A 22,923-nucleotide genomic window follows, 5' to 3' on the forward strand; every position below is an offset into this window, starting at 1 on the left:
GGTGGATGATGTTGATGGATTTTTGAATGTTGTACCATCCTTGCATTCCTGAAATAAATCCCACTTGATGATGATGGATGATCTTTTTGATGTATTTTTGAATTCAGTTTGCTAATATTTTGTTGAGTATTTTTGTATCTATATTCATCAGGGATATTGGTCTGTAATTTTCTTTTTTTGTGGTGTCTATGCCTGGTTTTGGTATTAGAGTGATGCTGGCCTCATAGAATGAGTTTGGAAGTATTACCTCCTCTTCTACTTTTTGGAAAACTTTAAGGAGGATGGGTATTAGGTTTTCACTAAATGTTTGATAAAATTCAGCAGTGAAACCATCTGGTACAGGGTTTTGTTCTTAGGTAGTTTTTTGATTACCAATTCAATTTCTTTTCTGGTATTCCTGGGTCAGCCTTGGAAGGTTGTATTTTTCTAGAAAGTTGTCCATTTCTTCTAGGTCATCCAGTTTATTAGCATATAATTTTTCATAGTATTATTTCATAATTATTTGTATTTCTGTGGTGTCCATAGTGATTTTTCCTTTCTCATTTCTGATTCTGTTCATATGTGTGGACTCTCTCTTTTTCTTGATAAGTCTGGCTACGGGTTTATCTATTTTGTTTATTTTCTCAAAGAACCAGCTCCTGCTTGCATTGATTCTTTCTATTGTTTTATTCTTCTCAATTTTATTTATTTCTGCTCTAATCTTTATTATGTCCCTCTTACTGAGTTGGGGCCTCATTTGTTCTTCTTTTTCTAGTTTCGTTAATTGTGAGTTTAGACTGTTCATTTGGGATTGTTCTTCTTTACTGAAGTAGGCCTGTATTGCAATATACTTCCCTCTTAGCACAGCCTTTGCTGCGTCCCAGAGATTTTATGGTGTTGAGTTATTGTTGGCATTTGGCTCCATATATTGCCTGATCTCTATTTTTATTTGATCATTGATCCATTGATTACTTAGGAGCATGTTATTAAGCCTCCATGTGTTTGTGGGCTTTTTTGTTTTCTTTGTGTAATTTATTTCTAGTTTCTTACCTTTGTGATCTGAGAAGCTGGTTGGCAAAATTTCTATCTTTTTGAATTTACTGAGGCTCTTTTTGTGGCCTTGTATATGATCTATTTTGAAAATGTTCCATGTGCACTTGAGAAGAATGTGTATCCTGTTACTATTGGATGCAGTGTTCTGTAGATGTCCTTTAGGGTCATCTGTTCTAATATGTTGTTCAGTGCCTCTGTCTCCTTACTTATTTTCTGTCTGGTTGATCTGTCCTTTGGAGTGACTGGTGTGTTGAAGTCTCCTAGAATGAATGCATTGCATTCTATTTCCCCCTTTAATTCTGTTAGTATTTGTTTCAATATGTAGGTGCTCCTGTGTTGGTTGCATAGATATTTATAATGGTTATATCCTCTTGTTGGACTGAGCCCTTTATCATTATGTAATGTTCTTCTTTGTCTCTTGTGACTTTCTTTGTTTTGAAGTTTATTTTGTCTGATACAAGTACTGCAACTACTGCTTTTTTCTCCCTATTAGTTGCATGAAATATCTTTTTCCATCCCTTTACTTTCAGTCTGTGTATGTCTTTGGGTTTGAAGTGAGTCTCTTGTAGGCAGAATATAGATGTCTTGTTTTGTTATCCATTCAGTGATTCTATGTCTTTTGATTGGTGCATTCAGACCATTTACATTTAGGGTGATTATCAATAAGTATGTACTTATTGCCATTGCAGGCTTTAGATTTGTGGTTACCAAAGGTTCAAGGGTAATTCCCTTACTATCTAACAGTTTAATTTAACTCACTTACTATGTTATTACAAACACAATCTAAAGGTTCTTTTTTTTTTCTCTTTTTTCTTCCTCCTCTATTCCTTATGTATTAGATATCATATTCTGTACTCTTTGTCTATCCCTTGATTGACTTTGGGGGTAGTTGACTTGATTTTGCACCCTCTTAGTAATTAATTGTTTTACTTTGCTGTGGTTTTATTTCCCCTGACAGCTATTTAGCCTTAGGAATACTTTAATCTATAGCACTCCCTCTAAAAGGCACTGTAGAGGTGGTTTCTGGGAGGTAAATTCTCTCAGCTTTTGCTTATCTGAAAATTGTTTAATCCCTCCTTCAAATTTAAATGATAATTTTGCCAGGTAGAGTATTCTTGGTTTGAGGCCCTTCTGCTTCACTGCATTAAATACATCGTGCCACTCCCTTCTGGCCTGTAAGGTTTCTGTTGAGAAGTCTGATGACAGCCTGATGGGTTTCCTTTGTATGTGACCTTTTATCTCTCTGTAGCTGCTTTTAAAAGTCTGTGCTTATCCATGATCTTTGCCATTTTAGTTATTATATGTCTTGGTGTTGTCTTCCTTGGGTCCCTTCTGTTGGGAGATCTGTACACCTTCATGACTTGAGAGACTATCTCCTTCCCCAGATTGGGGAAGTTTTCAGCAATTTTCTCCTCAAAGACACTTTCTATTTATTTTTCCTCTCTCTTCTTCTTCTATAATGTGAATATTGTTCCGTTTGGATTGGTCACACAGTTCTCTCAATATTCTTTCATTCTTAGAGATCCCTTTTTCTCTGTGTGCCTCAGCTTCTTTGTATTCCTCTTCTCTACTTGCTATTCCATTTACTGTCTCTCCTACTAATTGAATCTGCTTTTAAATTCCTCCATTGTATGTTTCATTTCCTGTATGAAATTTCTTAATGATTGAATTTTCATCCTAAATTTGTCCCTGAGTTCTCAAATATTTTTCTGTACCTCCATGAGCCTGTTTATGATTTTTATTTTGAACTCCCTTTCAGGAAGATTGGTGAGTTCAGTTTCATTTGACCCTTTTTCTAATGTTTGTGAGATTTTTGTTTGAACCAGATTCCTTTGACATTTCATATTTATATGTGGCTCCCTCTAGTGCCCAGAAGCTCTAGTCTCCAGAGCTGCTCAGCCCCTGGAGTGATGTCAGGGGTTTCAGGGGAGCAACGCTGGTGCCTGGGGTGAGGAAAGAGCTGTTTCCTGCTTCCCAGCTGCAGTGCCTGTCTCCATTGTCAGAACCAGTGAGCCAAGCACACAGGTATAAGCCTCTGTTCTTTGCGTCTGTAGCTGCTGTAAGCAGGGCCTCCCTCTGGATGGCCTGACGCCAGGGCAGGGACTGCCAGTTTGTGAGCCAGTGCCAGCAAGCCAGGAGGAAGGTGCAGCAGGCTGTGTATCATAGTGGGAGGTCTCGGAGCTGAGTAGCCAGCCAGGGGGATGGAGCACCTGAAGCTCCTGAAAGTTCCCAACCTGGTGGGCAGAGTGCACCCAGACAACCTTGTCCACTTATCTCTTCTCCCACACAGCAAGCTCAGTGCCAATCCATCCCTTCAGCAGCCCTCTCACTGCTAGGAAGCCTCTCAGACTGCCCGCCTTTCCTTTGTCCCAGAGCAGCCAGATGTGGATCCCTGTCCTCCACAGATGGCTGGAATCTGTCTTTCCAAGTATTCTGCCTGTCTTAGCTTTCCAACCCCACTAATCTCCAGAGCACCATGCAATGTAGGTTTGTGCTCTCGAAAGCAGATCTCCAGGCCTAGGTGTTCAGCAGTCCTAGGCTTCCACCCTCTCCCTGCTCTGTTTCTCTTCCTGCCGCTGGTGAGCTGGGGTGGGGGAAGGACTTGGGTCCTGCCAGATCAAGGCTTTGATACATTACCCTGTTTCATGAGGTCTGCTCTGTTCTTCAGGTGTATACAGTCTGTTGCAGCCTTCTTTCCTGTTGTTTTTTTAGGATTAGTTATATTAACTATATTTTCATAATATATGTGGTTTTAGGAGGAGTTCTCTGTCTCACCTCTCACACCGCCATCTTGAATTGCTTTCCCAGGTAGAGTATTCACATTTCAAAGACACAGGGAAAGAATGAAAGCTCCTCTAAGAAGGACTTTTGTTTCCTAAAGCCAAAAACTTTTACAATACTTATAAGTCTTTTCAGATAAATAGGGGAAGTTTGGGAACTGGTAAAAAGCCAGGCCAACTTTGAACTGTTTTCAGAGAAAATAAGGGCACTGCTTTCTGCAGCTAATTGTGTTGCAGCCTAAATATTACCAAGAAGCTGATCTGACCGTCTAACCATATAATTTTCACTTTGCTTCTCCCTTTTCCTAGTTTCATTTAGCTTAGGGGAGAAGGCCTAAAAACTTAAAAGTAATCCTATTAAATATCTCTTTATGGAAACTTCATGCAAAGAGAGCAGAGTTCAGAACTGACAGGAACTTAGCAATGGCCCTTGGAAATGGTGAGAAATAAAGAAAACTCAAAAGTGTTTGTGGATACCATGCCTGTGTTTCTAATTGTCCTGAATGCCATCAGAAGATTCTTTTGATCCCACCACTGCCAACAACTCTATTAAAAACAAAATTCAACAGTAAATTTGAAGATCTAATTGGCTTTATTCAATGACTCATGAATCAGGTAGCATTCTATCTAGCAAATGGAAAGAAACTCTGAAGACCTGTAGAAAGTAAAGGTTTTTAAAGGCAAAAATGGAGCAGGAAAAGGAAGTTAATTAGCAAGGAGAACATTATTTCAGGCAAGGCCTCCTTCAAGGTGGACAGTTTATAAAATGTGAGAAAGTATATGCAAAATACATATCCAAGAAAGGACCAGCATCTATAATATGCAAACAACAGTTGAAACTCAATACTGAAGAAACAAACAATCCCTTTAGAAAATGGGCAAAAGACATAAACAGGCAGTTCCCCAAAGAGGATAGAGAGATGGCAAATAAGTACATGAAAGGGTGTTCAACATCATTAGTCACTGGGGAAATATAAATTAAAATCACAATGCAATGTCCCTACACACCTACTAGAATGGCTAAAATAAAAAATGTGGAGAAAGGGGAACCCTCCTACACTGTTGGTGGGAATGTAAACTAGTTCAACTATTGTGAAAAGCAGTATGGAGGTTCCTCAAAAAAATCAAAATAGAAATACCATTTGACCCAGGAACTCCACTCCTAGGAATTTACCCTAAGAACACAGCAGCCCAGTTTGAAAAAGACAAATGCACCCCTATGTTTATCGCAGCACTATTCACAATAGCCAAGAAATGGAAGCAACCTAAGTGTCCATCAGTAGATGACTGGATAAAGAAGATGTGGTACATATACACAATCGAATATTATTCAGCCATAAAAAGAAAACAAATCCTACCATTTGCAACAACATAGATGGAGCTGGAGGGTATTATGCTCAGTGAAATAAGCTGGGCAGAGAAAGACAAGTATCAAATGATTTCACTCATCTGTGGAGTATAAAAACAAAGGAAAAACTGAAGGAACAAAACAGCAGCAGAATCACAGAACCCAAGATTGGTCTAACAGTTACCAAAGGGAAAAGGCCTGGGGAGGATGGGTGGGAAGGGAGGGAAAAGGGTGGGGGAAGAAAGGGGGCATTATAATTAGCATGTATAATGGGGGGGCACGGTGAAGCTGTACAACACAGAGAAGACAAGTAGTGATTCTACAACATCTTACTGATGGACAATGACTGCAATGACGAATGTGGGGGGAACTTGGTGATGGGGGGAGTCTAGTAACCATAATGTTCCTCATGTAATTGTAGAGTAATGACACCAAAAAAAAAAAATAGTGACAACGTCAAATGCTAGTGAGGATGCAGAGAAACAGGTTTACTCGTACACTGCTCGTGGGAGCATAAAATGGTACAGCCACTGTGGAAAATAGTTTGGCAATTTCTTAAATAACTAAATATGCAGCAATCCAGCAACTGCACTCCTAAGCATTTATCCCAGAGAAACGAAGATTTATGTTTACACAGAAATCTGTATGCAGTTTATAGCAGCTTTATTCATAATAACCAACAACTAGAAAAAAACCCACATCTTTCAATGGGGTGAATAGTTATATCCATTATCAATCTATCTATTTCTCTATATATGTATCTCCATGGAATACATTTCAGAAATAAATAAAATAAACTATAGATACATATAACAACCTGAATGAATCTCCAGAGGATTCTGCTGAGTGAAAGAGCCAATCCCAAAAGGTAACATGCTATATAATTCCATTCATAGAACATTCTTGAAATGACAAATTATAGAAATAGAGAACAGATTAGTGATTGCCAAGCGTTACATGGGGGAAGGGCCTTAGCTGGAAGTGGGTGTGGCTAGAAAAGGACAGTATCAATATGGTTCTGGAAATGTTCTGTATCTTGATGGCATCAATGCCAATATTCTGGTTGTGATATTGTACTATAGCTTCCCAGGTTGTTACCATTGGGATGTCCTGGGTAAAAGGTACTCAAGAACTCTCTGTATTATGTCTTACAATTATCTCAAAATAAAAGGTTTAATTTAAAAAATCACCAGAATAAAAATGTTAGCTTTCATAACCTCATAAAAAACAAACAAAAAGAATGAAGAAGCTCCGCATAAATATATGCCTAGAAGGATGTCAAAGCATATGTTGTTAGGTTGAAAGAGTAAGCTATATATGCAATCGAATCCAATTTTAATTTAAAAATTCAGTGTATGTGCATAGGTTTGCATGAGCAAAGAAAAAAGCATGGAGGAATCCACAACAAACTGTTTACAATGGTATTAGAAGGGTGAGCAAGGGAAAAGGGAGCTGCTGAATCTGTATAATTTTTGTGGTTCAAATAACACACTCAAAATGCAAAGAGTACCTTGACAAACTTTAAAAATGTATGTATACTTTCCATTTCATTAAAAAGTATTGGTAAATATCATTTTTGGCACCAACCTAATATTCCATCACATTAACATTACTCTACTACACGGCCATTAATTTTTTGTGTAACATTGTATCCTATTCACAACACTATTATTTTTATACCTACATCTTGGTTTGCATTTTTAAACTGCTGTTTTAAGGATAAAGTTTGAGAAATGCAGTGAAGGATATGAACTTTTAAAAATAGTTGGTATACACTGCGAGATTTCTTCCAGAAAGGTTTCATCCATTTACATTTAATCTAGTTCATGCAACCTTATGTGCCTTTTTCAATAGCACCCCTGCCAACACTGAGTAGTATTATTTTAAACTTTTTTTTTCTAATTTAATAGTCGAAAAACATATTATGGTTGTTTTAATTTGCATTTCTTTGATTCCCTGTGAGACTGAAACAATGTGCTCCTTTCTAAAAATTCTTGTCTTTTGTGTCAATGCTTTTGTTCTGTTTCTCTGATTTGATTTTCCTCCGGGAACAGCTCGCTGCCCAACATCTCAGTTCCTGACAGTGGCAGTGTCTCTCCCCTGACTCACCAGTTTTTGAACCACAGAGTCAATTATATTTCTCTACTTAATCCCTTGTTTCCCATTGGTCACCCAGTGTTTTTCTATTTCATAGTCTTTGTTCCCATGGAAATGCCACCACCATTAGCTAAGGCCACGTGCCTCTCACCTGGATTGTAGTGAAAGCTTGCTGGCATGTCTCTGCTTTGATTTCCCTTCCACCTGCTGCAGACTTTCAGAGCAATGCTGACTGCATGTCACTGCCTAGTCCATGAGACCATGAGACTAAGCCGAGAGGTCTCTGCTGGACATTCATCCCCTCGGCATCACTTCCCACAGCTTCCCAGCTGGAAAACCCTATGCCAGGTGGTTTCCATGCTGCTCAGATGTGATGGTTGTCTGTGCTGCTTTCCTGGAGCCTTCGCCCTTCCTGGATGTCCAAGCTGCTTCCCTTTCCTCTAGTCCACTGCCTATACCTCCTTTAGACTTGGTGCACTCCTGCTCTCCCCCCATGAATTTATCCCCCATACCCTTGGACCTTTCACACCACCTTGCAATTGCTTTTCCAAAGTATGGGCCAGCCTGGGCAAATGGGCCCAGAAAGGGAAAAGGGAAGCAAGGAGGAGGAATGATTCTAGGGAAACGTGGTACATTTCACTTTGAACCAATGAGTGTTGGGTGATGACAGGATATTCAGATAGAGTTTTCCCTTGGGCCACTGGGAATGTGGGTCCAGAAGTGAGGGGACAGGTTGGGGCTAGAAATATCAATTTGGGAGTCATCTGCAGAGCTGACAGGGGATGCGGAGGAATTTAGAATGTCTATAGAAATGGGGAAGAGGGTCCAAGGCAGAGTCCGGGGGAACACCTAAATGTGGATGTCAGAACAACAGCCCACGATGAAGAAAAGGGGATGGTGCTTAGAGACGGAGTGAATCAGAGGAGGTGAAAAAGGGCAGAAGCAGAGGAGGCTACTCTTTCAAGAAGTTTGATAAATTGTGTAAGGAATGTAGTAGGATTTCAGAAAAATGGGGAACTAAGCCAATGTGTAGATCCAGAGGAAAGAGCCAGTTGGGTAGGAACCAAAGGGACTGATAAAGGGGAGGTGGGTGAGTGCTGGCGTGCGGGGGTGGGGGGTGGACTACAGGATTTCCAGAAAGGTCCCTGAAGATGATGACAGTGAGCGGTGGGGGAGGGGACAGTGAGGTCTGGAAGGGGAGAGAAGGGGGAATGCCTGGCCAATGTGGCATCCAGTCTCCTGCACTGAGACGAAGATAGTGAGAGGACATACGGTAGCTCAGGAAGGCAGAGGTAGTGCCCAGGGGGTTGAGGGTAGGGGTTTTATCTCAGCCACCTTCACCCCATCCCTCATTCTAAGTAGAAAACTCTGTTTGCTAGCAATGTTAGCTTCTGAAGTCCTCCTCTTCAGGAATTCTGAAGCAGCTGCTACACCCAGAACACGGGTAGCTAAAGAGAACTTCTTCTTGGAGATGGTTGTAAGATAAATGAGAGGCTGGAGGGGACCACATGTCCATGTCTGAAGAACTTTCCAGAGGCAGTTCTCAGAGTGTACCCAACAGGCCTGAATTGAATTCTGGTTCCACCACTTAGGAGTCAAATTTCGAAAGGTAGACAAGGTTGTATAAGGAAAGCTCCCTCTCCCATACCTGTCTCATGGGTATTCATTTCCTCTCCCAGAGGCAAACGAGGTTACCATTTTCCTATGTTTACATCTAGAAATAATTGTTCATATTCAAGGCAAATAGACAGAAAAATAGATTTCCCTCTTCTTCTTAAAGAAATGGTAGCTGGTTAATATCTTGCTTTGTTCAGTTAATGGTGTTTCTTAGGCATTATTCCATCTCAGAATATAAAGGGTTTCCTCGTTCCACTGAACAGCACTGTAATTTACTTAACCTATCTTCTCGCAGTTAACCTGACATTTGGTTTTGTATGTGCATTTGTGATTCTAGTACCTATTACAAATTACTTTCCAAAGAAAGTGTACTGGTTTATGTTCCTGCCAACAATGTGTAAGTAAGAGTTTGGGCAACTAGTTAATCTCTCTGAGCTTCAGTTTCCTTATCTGCAAAATAAGCAAAGCAGTGCTGATTTATCGGAATTGTGAAGATGACTTGAGACGATGCGTATGAAGTATTTGGCATGTAGGAGTTGGTGATCTGTAAATAAGGATATTGTCTTATTTTGGATTAGTGAGGTAGGGTCCTAGCTAGGTACATGAATGCGATGGAATCTCATTACTGGTCTAGGTTCTCTGATCAGGGCGAGGAACAAATTCTGCAAGAGATTAGCAACTCAGATCAGAAGAGTGTGGGCACTGCTCTCGCTGGGGCTGCCATGTCTCCAGGGTACCCCAACTCCCCCATATGGCTTCTACTCCCAGGTCCCTCCAAGCTGAAAACTCGAGTTGACACAAAAAAAATCCTGTGGGACCAGGGATCATTTCCTCTGCTCATCAGGGACCTTGAAATAACAGACTCAGGGACTTACATCTGTGAAGTGGAAGACAGGAAGATCGAGGTGGAATTGCTGGTGTTCAGATGTGAGTGGGGTGGGCCTGGCATGAAGATACCGCCAGCGAACCTCCCTTTGTTCCAGCTCCCATCCCCACCCCAAAACCAGGGCCTGAGCTGGTCCAGACTCAGACCAGACTGGCCACCATGTCTCCTCACACCCTCCTCGGGCCCTGCAGGGGGAGGGGAAGGGCCAGAAGGAGGGAGGGAGACAGGGAGGAGAGGAGGGGGAGGAGGAGGGGAATGGGGCCCTGCCTGGGGCGGGGTCGGAGTAACGGAGAGATGCTCTTGGTTCCCAGCTTCCTCCCTTCTCCTTGGGGATGATGTGTGTGTGACATAGGTGACCTGGTCCCTCCACAGTGACCGCCAGCCCGAACACCGGCAGCAACATCCGCCTGCTGGCAGGGCAGAGCCTGACCCTGACCCTGGAGACCCCGTCTGGTAGTGACCCTTCAGTGCGATGGAAAGGTCCATGGAATAAAAGCAAAACGGGGATCAAGAGCCTCTCACTGTCCCAGCTGGGGCTGCAGGAGAGTGGCACCTGGACGTGCACCGTCTCCCAGAACCAGAAGACACTGGTGTTCAAAGTAAACATCTTGGTGCTGGGTAAGAGGAGCTCCTCCCCCTGCAGTATCCCCCAGCCTCAGTGGCCACAGACCTTCTCTGATGTCACTGCTCTGCCCCAGGGCTGGTGCTTGGGTTTGGGGGAGGCTTGGACCAGCCCCTGAGAGCTGAAGCCCATCCTGAGGGGTACACTGGGCCCTCTCTTCCTCAGGGTGCTGGGCATGGAGGAAGGAAGGGACAGGGGATGTAAGGATGTAGGGGGCCCCACAGGAGCAATGTCCAGGGCATCTATTTTCTTTGTTGCCTCAGTTCCCCACTCCCACCAAGCTGGCATCTCCACTGACTCAGGGAGTCTAACACCAGCAAGTCAGCCACAGTGAAATTCCCCATTGCACCTCTAGAAGCCTGAACTAGGACCTGGGAGGAACCAATAGCCTAGAATGCAGGACCTACTCCCACCCCCACCCCATCCTGTCCTCCAGTGCTTATGTGACACAAGGTAGGGTAGTGTGGTGGTTAGTACATGGACCAGATTTAAATCCTGGCTCTGACCTTGTGACCAGGCTCTGACCTGGCTCTGTGATTGTGACCACACAATCTTGAGCAAGTTACTGAACCTCTGTGCCTCGGTTTCTGCATCTGTAATATGGTGCTCATGGTGACAGTATCTACCTTGTAGGGTTTTAGTGAGAATTAATGCATATAACACATTAAGAATGGTGCCTGGCACATAGGGAGCCCAATGTAAGTATTTGCTCCTATCTTGGGAAGGGTGATAAATTATGCAACTAAATGGTGCTGGCCAAATGCCCGCTGCCCCCGGGACCCTGAGGAAGGTGAGGGCCCCTGTGACTGGGCTTTCCCAGGGGGATTTTCAGAGGAGCCATGAGAACATGTTGGAAAGACTACAGAGGTTTGGAGAAGATAGGAATTTAGGGGCCTGAGATGGCAGCCTAGGTGTTTTGACTCAGCTGGTCCCCCCACCTCTGCCACCCCCACTGCATGCCTACCCCACCCTGTACATCTTCTTCCCACCTTCTTCCGACCCAGGTTCTCCCCCTTCCCACATCCTTCCAACCGGGTTCTCTCCCTTCCCACCTTCAGCATTTTGGAAGCATTCTACTGCGGTCTATACAAAAGAGGGGGAGCCGGCAGCCTTCTCCTTCCCACTTACCTTCGAAGATGAGAGCCTGAGAGGGGAACTGAGGTGGCAGGCGGTGGGGGCTTCCACCCCTCAGTCCTGGGTCACCTTCTCCTTGGAGAACAAGAAGGTGTCTGTGAAAAAGGTTCGCCCAGACCTCAAGCTCCAGATCGGGGAGGCGCTCCCGCTCCGTCTCACTCTGCCCCAGGCTTCACATCACCATGCTGGTTCTGGAAACCTGACCCTGGTTCTCTCCGAGGGCCAGTTGCACCAGGAAGTGAACCTCGTGGTGATGAGAGGTGAGGAGCTGGGCTGGGGGGTACGCAGGGGCAAGTGGTGGAGGGGCCTGACCCAAGGCTCCCTGTAAGCAGGACAGGCCCCAAGAGGGATGCCTAGGCCCTGACTGCCTGCTGGGGCTGATTGAGGGCTCTCTGGTCTGGGGACTGATTTTGAACTGAGACTGGAATCCACTTGTCTTTCCCTAACATCCATGAGCCAGCCTAGGGCTCCTCTGAGAACCTCAGGAGGGCACCCACTGAGAATCAGAGTTCTGGTTCTGCCTGGGTCCACCCTTATGGGACCCAGCTAAGCCCCCATACTGTGGGTCTGCTTTCTCCTAATAGGATGACAAAATCCGCACTTCATAGGATGGTGATGATGGCATCAGGTGCTGCATTGAGTTCTTTACTTATCTCCTCAATCATCAGAGCAACTCCCCAAATAATAATGGCTAATTCTTGATGCTTACTTAGTACATGCCAGGCCCCATTCAAGAGCTTTTCATGTATTTGTGCATTTAGTTATTCTCTGGGGCTCAGGCTGTCAAGTAATTTACAGAACACGACATAAGCAGTGGGGCTGGGATTCAAATCCAAGACTGTCAGACCTCAAAAGCTGCACTTTCTGTATTATAACCACATGAAAATGTGCTCTGAAAGGCTCAAAGAGGGACATGCACGTAAAGCATCATTTTGATTGCCCTACTTAATGCCCTTAGAGCATTGAGTTGCAGGGAACCCAGAGGTCCAGGCTCCCAGCCTCAGGCTCTTGTCTCTCTGCAGTGACTAAGTCCCAGGACATTTTGGCCTGTGAGGTGCTGGGACCCACCTCCCCTGAGCTGACGCTTAGCTTGAGCCTGGAGAACCAGACTGCCAATGTAACCAATCAGCAGAAGCTGCTGCAGGTGTCCAACCCCGAGGTGGGGGCATGGCAGTGCGTACTGAGTGACAAGGACAAAGTCCTGCTGAAATCCCAGGTCGAGGGTGAGTGAGGATCCTGGTTCCATGGCCTAACCCCAAGCCCTGCCTCCTGAGCTCTCCCGGGGTTGGCAGAGAGCACCCAGAGTCCGCCCCCCTACACCACCACCATTCCTGAGATGGGAGGGTATCTGCATGGTGCCTCGACAGTCAGGGGTGATGAGGTGAGGTGGGAAGTGTTTCCCACCTACAGTCCCAGAAGTTTCCAGCTCCCTGAGGTCTACAACCCAGGAATTGGGTGGGTCTGGCCAAGAGACCCCGACCCCGGCCCCTCTCCAGACAGGTGTGCACGCATGCACACACACGGCACAGCAGCCTGGAGCACTGTCTCTAGCTCCCCAGAGTGCCCTGTGGACTCAAAACCTTAAAACCCCTTCCCTAGCCTTTCCCCTCCAGCCCCTGTGGTCTGTGAAGGCCCTGCCCACCCTGCCCCTCTCCCAGCCCACCGATCAGACCCAGATGTGGCTGGGCAGTGAGGCCTGAGCTGTCCCTGATGGAGGGTGGTGAGGCTGAACACACCTCTTTCTGTCAGTTTCATCCACAGCGCTCACCAGGGTCTCACTGAAGCTCCTGGCTACGGTGCTGGGTGGAATCACAGGCCTGCTTTTCACTGGGTTCTTCATCTTCTGCTGTGTTAAGTGCTGGCACCGCAGGGTGAGTGAGCCTCCCCAGACCCCCCTCCGCCCCCATAAGGCACTGGAGCACCCTGCATGGAGTCTGTACACCGGGGTGCCCTGTATATGTGACCTGCTCCTGTTGTGGCTCCTCTGCCCACCGTGGAGCTCCCTCACTGCAGGCTGGGCCCCGCCCCCGTCCCACATGGAAGGAGGGAGAGGAAGGAGCAGAGTTCATTCTGGGACCCATGGCTGCAGCCACAGGACTGCTTCTCCTCTCCCAGCCTTCCCCACTCCCCCCTCCAAGGGGAACTTCCCTTCTGGAGGCCTGGGACCCTCATGACTCCCTTCCTTCTTCCTGACAGCGCCAGGCAGAGCGGGTGTCTCAGATCAAGAGACTCCTCAGTGAGAAGAAGACCTGCCAGTGTCCCCAGTAAGGAACTGGGGGAGCCAGGGAAGGGGTGAGAGGAAGAGAGAGGAGGAAGTAGGCAAGGGGGGCAAGACAGGGAAGGGAGGAGGGGTGGCGGTGAGGAGATGGGGCTAAAGGAGGTGGGGAGGAGAGCAGGGCGAGAAGGAATGGCAGAGGAGGTGGGAAGCAGGAGAGAGCGGAGGCAGGAGGAAGAAGCAGCTGGCCTGTGATATTCCTGCATGTGGCACAGCAGCTGTGGCCCAGAGGCCATCACTGCACTGGAAGAGAAAAGTGGGGCGGCGGAGCCATGGAGAATGCACAGGAGCTGTGGAGGAACAGCTCCTCTTCTTTCTTTCTCCAGCCGCTTCCAGAAAACATGTAGTCTCATTTGAGGCACCGGGCAGGGAGCTTTCCACTTGCAGCCTCCCCAGCTGTCTTCCCTGCAGTTTCGTGTTGGGCTCCTGGGCGTGCGGACCAGATGAATGTAGCAGATCCCAGCGCCTCCGGTCATCTCCTGCTTTCCTGTCCACAGCTGGCTGTTGGTCCTCCTCTTCCAGAGGCTCACTCATACCACTTCCTCCCCATTTCTTTTTCACCCAAGCCCCAGCCCTTCTTTATTTCTTCTCAGCTTTTCCCCTTGCTGTCCTCTTGGCCCCAGGGGAGCCACAGGACCAGCCCCGCTTGGCCTGGGGGGTGAAGCTGGGTGTCTGAAGTACGGGACTGCCATTGTACGGGAGAGGAACTGGAGCCAGAGAGGGCAGGGACTACCCCAAGATCACACAGCCAGTCAAGGACAGATCCAGACCCAAAGCCTCCTGACTGCCAGTCCCCAGTGCTCCATTCTACCTGCTTCTCCTCCTGTTGGCAGGGCTGCAGGCTCACATCCTGACCTGTGCACACAGGCACCCCTGGACACACGCCCACATACACAGCCCACACTTGTGCAGACAGTTCCTTATCACTCCAGCAGCATGCCTCAATTTATAAACCAGTTTCACATCCTTTGTCTATTTTTTTGAACCTTATGAAAATCCTACAAGGCTGGTAGTAACAGGACCAAAATTAGAATCTCCACTTTATAGACCAGAAATGGAACTCAGGGAGGTCGGATGATTCCCAAAGCCATGCAGCTAGTAAATGCTGGAGTCAGGACTAGCCCAGGTCTCTTGACCCTTAGTTCCACTGTTGTTTCTGGAACACGGGGACAATGTCACACAGTCCTCTGTGGCTGGTTAGTCATAAATGCCCACTACATACCTCTGGATTCATAGAAGCACACCACCACAGGGAAGGCCTGCCTCAAAGAGCTCAGGAACATGAAGGGAGGCCTCCCTACCTGAAATCTTTCCTTCACCACCTGCTGGCAGCAGAATCCTGTTACCAGAGGACAGAGCCTTCAGTTCCCCTAATCAGAGCACAGGACCTGCGGGAGAGAGTGCCCAGGGACCAGCCACTCACCTTGTTGCAGAACCTTCTGGAAGGTGAGCTTTGCCAGGGGTGAACCCTCTGAGGGGACCTCCTGTGAAAGGTGATAGCCCTGGGCTTCAGTGTCCCTGCCCTGCCCCCTCCTTCATCCCGCACAAACCATTCAGGAACAGGAAGCTGGGGTTACAGTAGTCTTTTGCGTCTGGATCGACTTCTCTCAGATCCCCAGCCTCCTCTGCCTCTTCTTCCTGTGCTTTCTCACCACCTTCTTCAGTCCCTACCCCCTTTCCCTTTTCCTTTCCAGGGAGAACACCCAATTGCTGACAGGGCTCCCCATGGCTTGCTTTGTATTCCTGCCCATTCCCTACCCTGCCCCCTGAGGTGAAAGAAAAATACAATAAACTTACTATAAAGAAGATGCTCTTCCTCATTTGTGTGTGTGTGTGCGTGTGTGTGCGTGCGCTAAGAGAGAGAGGGAGAAGTGGACTCTTCTCTGGGGACCCGGAATCTTCTGGTCCTTGGGGTCTGACCCAGAGGAGAGGTTGCCAGCTAGTCCCTGGAAAGAAAGGAAGTTTCCCTGAGGAGGGAAAAAGTCTTTGGAGGCTGGTTACCCACCTACCCACCCCAAAGGGCCCTCCCTGTGTGTGCTTGTGGGAGGCTGACTAATCACAGGCGTTTGATCCACTGAGGGAGGGAGACTAGCGGCTGTGTGTGCTCTACACGTGTGTGTGTGTGTGTGTGTGTGTGTGTGTGTGTGTGTGTGTTGGGGAAAAGGGACTATGAGAAACTGCAGTGTGTGCGTGGCAGTTGTGTGCATCCCACAGAAGTGTGAGTTTGTGTTTCAGGGGGAGGTCGCCGTCTGTGAGGGGGGATTCTTTCAGACCCGAGTCCCCCAACCCCGAGACAGCCCCGGCTCCGGCACGACCGCCCCTCACTGGCAGCTCCAGCGCTGCCCCTCCGAGCTGCGCCCCAGGCTCTCACGGACACGCACAGTGACACATGCTTCCTCCTCCCCGAACAGCTCGCTCCTCGCTCCCGAAAACACCAGCTGCCTCTCGAAGCTTGTGTTCGTGGAGAGACACGGGGTGGGGTGGGGGCAGGACACGAATCTCTCGCAGTGAGCCGCCCCCCCCCCGCTCGCCCCCTCCGCCGCGGCGCCGGCCTCGCCCCTCCCCCTCCAAGGCGCCGCCGTCCCGCTGCCCGCCTCGCGCCCGTCCGCTCGCCCAGCCTGCGGTGCCCTCGCCCGGCTCCGGCGGGACTCCGCGACTGGGGAGCCTGAGCGCCCCGGGGGCAGGGCGGGGGGAGCCGCGGGCTGTGCCCGAGAGGCAGGGCCGAGGCGGGAGGGCGCTCGCGGGAGGAGGGGAGTAGGAGAGCGGGCGGGCGCCGGCGGCGGGCGGCGGGAGCCGCGGCGCGCGCGCCTCCCGGGCGGTGGTGGGCGCAGCCCGAGGTAAGACGACCCCCGCCCGGTCCCCTCCCTCTTGCCCCCGGCCGCCTCCTCTCCCCTCGGGCTGGCCCCTCCTCCCCAGCCACCTGCTGTTTCTGCCCCGGAGAACACGGTGGGAGGCAGGAGGGAGGAGCCGCCTGACCGTACCCCTTCGCCCCGAAGGCCCAGGGACCCCCATCTGCCACGGAGTCCCCCAGATCTCCTCCCACCTGCCTCCGATCTTTCTCTGTCCTTCACCTCCTTCCCTCTGTCCTTCACATCCTTCCAGCCTCCCTCCCTCTCAGAGTCCCGTTCTCTTCCCTCCGGAGCCCACCCGCTGAGCCTGGGGATCGGTGGGTGGGAAGTGGTCCAGGGTTGTCGGGAGGGTAGGGGGGGTGCTTCTGACCAATTCCCTCCACCTCCCTCTGGCCGGCCATTGCCATGGCAACTAGGGTGTACTGGGCTCCGGAGGGAAGACAAAGGTGGGGGGTGGACTAGCACCTCAGGAAGGGCAAGGGTCTGAGATTCTTCCACAGGAAATAGACCCTCAGACCGCTGTGCCCCATTTTTAACCCCGTTTACCCCAAAGCCATTATGCCCATCCTTCCTGCCTCTACTCTGTTCAGGGTTTCACCGGATTTCCTCTTAGCCCCCTCCACGGGCTCACTGAAGCTCAGCCACCCCAAATTCAGGACTACCCTCCTTCCCATCAGAGGGAAACTGAGGCTCAGTATAAGGGAAGAATCGAGGGCTACCAGTGGGAATCAGCGCCTTATTGAACACTGGGCTCTTCTTCTCAGCTTCCCTATTTCCAGCTTTCTCCGTGCAACCCCTCCTCCCTCTGAAACCTCCTCTCCAGGGGTCTCTGGGCTTCTCCTTCTATTTTCAGATACTATCACTTTGCCCCCTCTTTCTTTATCTTCTGCTCAAACTCTCCTCCTTCCCCCCAGTTCCCATCTTTCCATTTCTGGATGTTTCTGATGTCAGTGGTTTCCCTGCCTTCGGGTTCCCTAGCCCGCCCCCCACCTTGGTCCCAGTCTCCTTTCCCCCATCTTCCCAGATCCCTGGTGAGGTGGAGGGTGACCATGTATGCATGGGGCAATGCGGCTGAGCACCAAGACCACCAGACCCAGGAGCCTGGAAGGTTGGGGATGGGCTGCAATACCATATACCAGTCTACCAGAAACCCTCAAGAAGAAACTGATGCATCTGCCATCAGTAGCTCTGAAGAGAGATCCAGATAAGGGCCGAATAGCACTGAGCAGGAGACACCAGGAGGAGACCAGGAGCACCAGAGGGAGGAAAGAGGGCTAAAAAAGGAAGAGGGATAATCTCTTCTTTCCTGGAGATGTGGAAAGCAGGGTTCTTATCTGTGTGGGGTGTTTGAGTAGCCATCTGATTCAAGGCAAGAGAATGTTCTGAATGACCCCATGAACCCTAGTAATCAGTCATTTCTGTAGTTTCAGGAGAAAGGGGGCACAAGGAGCCAGTTGGAGAACAGCCTAGGCCCTCCCTTGGCCTTCTGCTTCCCATGGCTCATTTTTCCCTTGCAGTTTGTCCTGGTGGCTGAGCCTCACCCCCACACCTATTGGTGCATCCGGAAGATTCCCTGACTGGTCAAGAGCCGGAGGAAGAAGAGACCTGGAAGTCCCAACATGGGGACCAGAGCTCCCCAGCCAGCCTCATAGTGAGGAAAGCAGTCAGATCGCCTTCCCCATCAACCACAGGGATACTTCAGGCAGGGCCCCCACAGTATGGAGACTGAGGGCCTCTGCTGACCCTCAGTGCCCCCCGCTGCCCTCCACACCTGACCAAAGCTGGGTCAGTCATGCAATGCTGAGCAGTAGGATAGGCCTAGGGGCAGTTTGCCTCACTACAGGGCAAGGATTGTGGGCATCATGGAGGTGTGTGTGAGTGGAGCTCCTGGGTGAGACCTAGCCCCCACCCCCAGGAGCTCAAAGGGGGTGGGGGACCTAGGATAGCATGGCTCGGGGCGGAGTGGGGGCTGAGGAGGCCTCCCTGCGCTCAAACGCGCTGTCCTGGCTGGCCTGTGGGCTCCTGGCACTGCTGGCCAATGCCTGGATCATCCTCAGCATCTCGGCCAAGCAGCAGAAGCACAAGCCACTAGAGTTGCTGCTGTGCTTCCTGGCGGGCACACACATACTCATGGCGGCTGTGCCCCTCACCACCTTCGCTGTGGTGCAGCTACGGCGCCAGGCTTCCTCCGACTATGACTGGAACGAGAGCATCTGCAAGGTCTTTGTGTCCACCTACTACACACTGGCCCTAGCCACCTGTTTCACCGTCGCCTCACTCTCCTACCATCGCATGTGGATGGTGCGCTGGCCTGTCAACTACCGCCTCAGCAATGCCAAGAAGCAGGCGCTGCACGCTGTCATGGGCATCTGGATGGTCAGCTTCATCCTCTCCACGCTGCCCTCCATTGGCTGGCACAACAATGGCGAGCGTTACTACGCCCGTGGCTGCCAGTTCATAGTCTCCAAGATTGGCCTGGGCTTTGGTGTCTGCTTCAGCCTTTTGCTACTCGGGGGCATCGTCATGGGGCTGGTGTGTGTGGCCATCACCTTCTACCAGACACTGTGGGCCCGGCCCCGGAGGGCTCGGCAGGCCTGGAGAGCAGGGGGTGGAGTTGGGGCCAAGGGGGGTGGGCCAGGGGGCTTGGGTACTCGGCCAGCCTTTGAGGTGCCAGCCATTGTGGTGGAGGATGCCCGAGGGAAGCGGCGGTCCTCACTGGACGGCTCCGAGTCGGCCAAGACGTCCCTGCAGGTCACCAACTTGGTCAGCGCCATCGTCTTTCTCTATGACTCACTCACAGGGGTGCCTATCTTGGTGAGATTGGGGTCCCGCCAGCTGCTCTCCCCAGTGTGACCAGGCCCAAGCACAGTCACATGAACTCCAGCTGTATCAGCCCTACAGCAGTTTCATCCTTCTCCTTCCTCTCAACTACCCATTCCCACTCCACCTGTGAGCCTCATCTCTGTTGTCCAGCTCCTATTCCCATTACCCCCAACTCCATCATGTTTTCCAATTCCCACTACTCAACCCACTCATCCACCCTTAGCTACACTACGCACTCTCCAGCTCCATCATCTGTCCTGGGGCTCCATTATTCAGCCCCCTGGACCTATCATCCAGCTGTGGGGCTTCCCTCTCCCATTCCCTAATTCCCTTTGGATACCACAGGGTCTGTGATCACTCCTGGCTGGAACCCTCTGGAAAGCTCACCCTAACACCCCAGCTTTCTGCATCCCCATCTGGTCACTACCCTGGAATTTCTGTCTTCAAGTTTACTGCACCACCTCTGCTCCTCTTCCTCTGGGCCCCAGGGCTTTGTCTCCAGTACTCTTCCCTGACTTTCCTCCAAGTCGATCCCTTCCCCTCTGTTCATCTGTCTCCACCCCCAACCTTGCCTCCGTCATGATCCTGTGGGACCCTGGCCATCCGTTCCTGACTTCGTGCCCACCAGCTGTCCTAGGCTATCGGATCTGGGCTCAAGTGGGCCCTCTGACTCTGGCCCCTGACCCGGCGCCATTCCCCATCCTCCCGCCAGGTGGTGAGCTTTTTCTCCCTTAAGTCGGACTCGGCTCCCCCGTGGATGGTGCTGGCTGTGCTGTGGTGTTCGATGGCTCAGACACTGCTGCTGCCCTCCTTCATCTGGTCCTGTGAGCGCTACCGGGCTGATGTGCGCACCGTGTGGGAGCAGTGCGTGGCTATCATGTCCGAGGAGGATGGCGATGACGGTCAGAGGAGGGACTGGGCTTTTGCTTCCCTGGGCAGTGTGGCTCCCTTTCCTGCCGCTTTCTACCAGCCCTTCTCTGTGTGGGGACAGGCTTCCCTGGAGGGCCCCCTACTGGACAGAATCTGCGCCACCCCTGGTGGACTCTCAGGCTCCCCTTTCCCTGTCAGGCACCCTGATGCACACTCAGTGCTTCCTTCTGAACCGGGGGCTCCCTCCACTGTGAATCAGTTCCCCTCTGGAAACCCACACTGCCCAGCTCTGCTCTATCAGGCAGGGCGCTGGAGAAACAGCTGAGTCTTAAATATAAGGAAAGGCTGTGGAACTAAGAGGAGGCTAAGCTTCCTGAGAGATCCCCAGATACAGGGACAGCTCTTGGTGGGGGAGTAACTTCCAATAAATACGTCTGTCTGTACGTATGAGTACTAGGGAGTCAGCATTGAATGCAGCAGGCCCTAGACACTCTCACTTTCCTTTTGGAGCTTACAAACCAGTGAGAACAGAAGGATTTTTGGGGAGCTTAAAAAGGGGGCAGCAGCTTTTGAAGGGGGCTGGGAAGGGAAGTAGGTATTCCTTGCCTGTAACCACTCTGCCCCTGTTCTCTCCTAGATGGAGGCTATGATGATTATGCAGATGGCCGAGTGTGCAAAGTTCGCTTTGATGCTAATGGGGCCACAGGACCAGGGGCCAGGGACCCCACCCAGGTGAAGCTGCTACCTGGAAGGCACATGCTCTTTCCCCCTCTTGAGAGGGTCCACTACTTACAGGTATGGGAACCTCCTATTCTGGGTATCCCCTCACCACTTTCTCCAGTCTGTGATCCATCTGTACCCCCATTCCCTAGCCCTGACCTGCAGGGCACCCAAAGGGGAGGTGAAAGAAAGGTGTAGCAAGAGAGGCTCCTCTTCAGACCTCTCAAAACTAAGTTTGCCCATCAGAGGCTGTTCTGCGGAAGTTTAAGGGGATGGAATCATCTTGCTTAGTCCCCACTTTGGTTCCTGCCTCTACCCCCTTTGTCCCTGCAGCACCTCTGGGTCTACTTGCTCCTCTCCCCAGGTCCCTCTGTCCCGTCGTCTGTCCCATGACGATACCAACATCTTCTCTACTCCTCGGGCACCAGGCTCCTTCCTGCACAAGTGGTCATCTTCTGATGACATCCGGGTCCTCCCGGCCCAGAGCCGGGCCCTGGGAGGCCCTCCTGAGTACCTGGGACGAAGACAAAGGTTGGAGGATGAGGAGGACGAGGAGGAAGCTGAAGGTGGGGGGCTGGCCAGCCTTCGCCAGTTCCTTGAAGGTGGGATTCTGGGGTCAGCTGGGGGACCCCCAAGGGGTCCTGGCTTCTTCCGGGAGGAGATCACCACGTTCATTGATGAGACACCTCTGCCTTCTCCAACTGCCTCACCAGGGCCCTCTCCTCGCCGGCCCAGGCCGCTGGGCCCCTCACCCCGCCGACTCTCCCTTGGGTCCCCTGATAGCAGAGTCATTGGACTTTCTCTGGGGCTAAGTGCAGGGAGACGCTGCTCCCTGACTGGAGGTGAAGGGACTACAAGAGCTTGGGGAGGATCCTGGGGTCCAGGTAACCCCATCTTCCCCCAGATGACCCTGTGAGCCTAATCAGGCCTGTGGACTCAGACGGATGAGGGGGCCTGGGTGGGTAGCACCTTGCTCTGGCCCTGGGCCGAGGGCGCTGCCTCCAGACTCCGGGGAGATGGGCACTGGATCTGGGGCCCTGCAGCCTCTGCTGTCTCCCATCCAAGTGACCAGATGCCCTACTCACCTTCCATCATCCCTATCAAAATGTATTAAAATCTGAAGTGTTATCACTGAAACCTCTGTATCCAGTGTACTATGGTGGCAAAGGGTGTGGTCAGAGGCTTGGCGGGTGGAACGGCCCATAGAGGACAAAGTAGAGCAGGGGCAGACAATAGAGGCGTAGAAATACAGAGAAAGGCACTCAGATTCAGACGTGCAGACATATACAGAGATAGCTTCTAAGAACATGAGGGGCAGTCCCTGGAGACACCTGAGTTTGCTGGTTTGCTGTGCCAATGAGCTTTGTTCAGGTGTGTGGAGTGGTTTTAGAGTGTGACTATCTCACATGCCCAGCTCTCCTCCTCCCCTCAGGTCCATCTAGAGGCCCACTTTCCGGGCACGAAAGGATTTGGGCCTGACTTGGTGTCACAGGCCTGGAGTTTATCTCCTGTTTTCCAAAAGTGTGTGAGTGGTGGGGAGGGTGTGCAGGGAGGCATCCACACTCCTTTCCTGGGCCCGAGAGGGGAGGAGAACACAGCCGCAGTAGTCCCTCCCACCCCGTCGGCCTCGGCGGGGTGGGGTGGTGGGGGTTGGTCAAGGGTCCTTAGAGGCTCCTCACACTGTCGTCCAAAGCACCAGGCCCCCACCAGCTGCGGCCCTCCACCCTCCTCTCTCCACGGCCTGCTTCTTGTCCCTCAGCCCGCCTGTCTCAAAGAGCGCTTTCCCCACCTTCCGCCAGGCATCCTCCGACCTCTCGCTGCCGTCAGCCTCTGCCAGGGTTGGGTCTCTGGCCCGCTCGGCCGCGCTCAC

General features: G+C 50.5%; 2 protein-coding genes across 4 annotated transcripts in view; both read left to right on the forward strand.

Annotated features, from left to right (window-relative positions):
- Positions 1–15,486, forward strand: part of CD4 (CD4 molecule) — a 30,189-nt gene extending 14,703 nt beyond the window's left edge. For 2 of the 3 annotated variants that reach the window (XM_036909998.2, XM_036909999.2), the window contains exons 4-10: positions 9,643–9,801; positions 10,133–10,378; positions 11,441–11,776; positions 12,539–12,739; positions 13,266–13,387; positions 13,713–13,780; positions 14,118–15,486. In XM_036909998.2, coding sequence (XP_036765893.1) covers positions 9,643–9,801; positions 10,133–10,378; positions 11,441–11,776; positions 12,539–12,739; positions 13,266–13,387; positions 13,713–13,780; positions 14,118–14,148 — 1,163 coding nt within the window. In that variant the 3' untranslated portion in view covers positions 14,149–15,486. The remainder of the gene's footprint in view (positions 1–9,642; positions 9,802–10,132; positions 10,379–11,440; positions 11,777–12,538; positions 12,740–13,265; positions 13,388–13,712; positions 13,781–14,117) is intronic. The other variant, XM_057491729.1, reaches the window with a different exon arrangement.
- A 798-nt stretch (positions 15,487–16,284) lies between these two features.
- GPR162 (G protein-coupled receptor 162) lies at positions 16,285–22,190 on the forward strand. Its single transcript, XM_036909996.2, has 5 exons — positions 16,285–16,628; positions 18,158–19,454; positions 20,176–20,365; positions 20,971–21,128; positions 21,418–22,190. Exons 2-5 carry the CDS (start codon positions 18,588–18,590, stop codon positions 21,967–21,969), a joined length of 1,767 nt encoding a protein of 588 aa, XP_036765891.1. The 5' UTR covers positions 16,285–16,628; positions 18,158–18,587; the 3' UTR covers positions 21,970–22,190.
- Positions 22,191–22,923: the final 733 nt, after the last annotated feature.

The sequence above is a fragment of the Manis pentadactyla genome, chromosome 14, assembly GCF_030020395.1.
Source record: "Manis pentadactyla isolate mManPen7 chromosome 14, mManPen7.hap1, whole genome shotgun sequence".
NCBI classification, from domain to species: domain Eukaryota; kingdom Metazoa; phylum Chordata; class Mammalia; order Pholidota; family Manidae; genus Manis; species Manis pentadactyla.

Coding starts and splice junctions, on each gene's coding strand:
- GPR162 (XM_036909996.2), top strand. CDS start 18,588: ATGGCTCGGGGCGGAGTGGGGGCTGAGGAGGCCTCCCTGCGCTCAAAC. Junction 20,366..20,970: donor CGAGGAGGATGGCGATGACG/GTCAGAGGAGGG, acceptor GTTCTCTCCTAG/ATGGAGGCTATGATGATTAT. Junction 21,129..21,417: donor AGAGGGTCCACTACTTACAG/GTATGGGAACCT, acceptor TCCTCTCCCCAG/GTCCCTCTGTCCCGTCGTCT.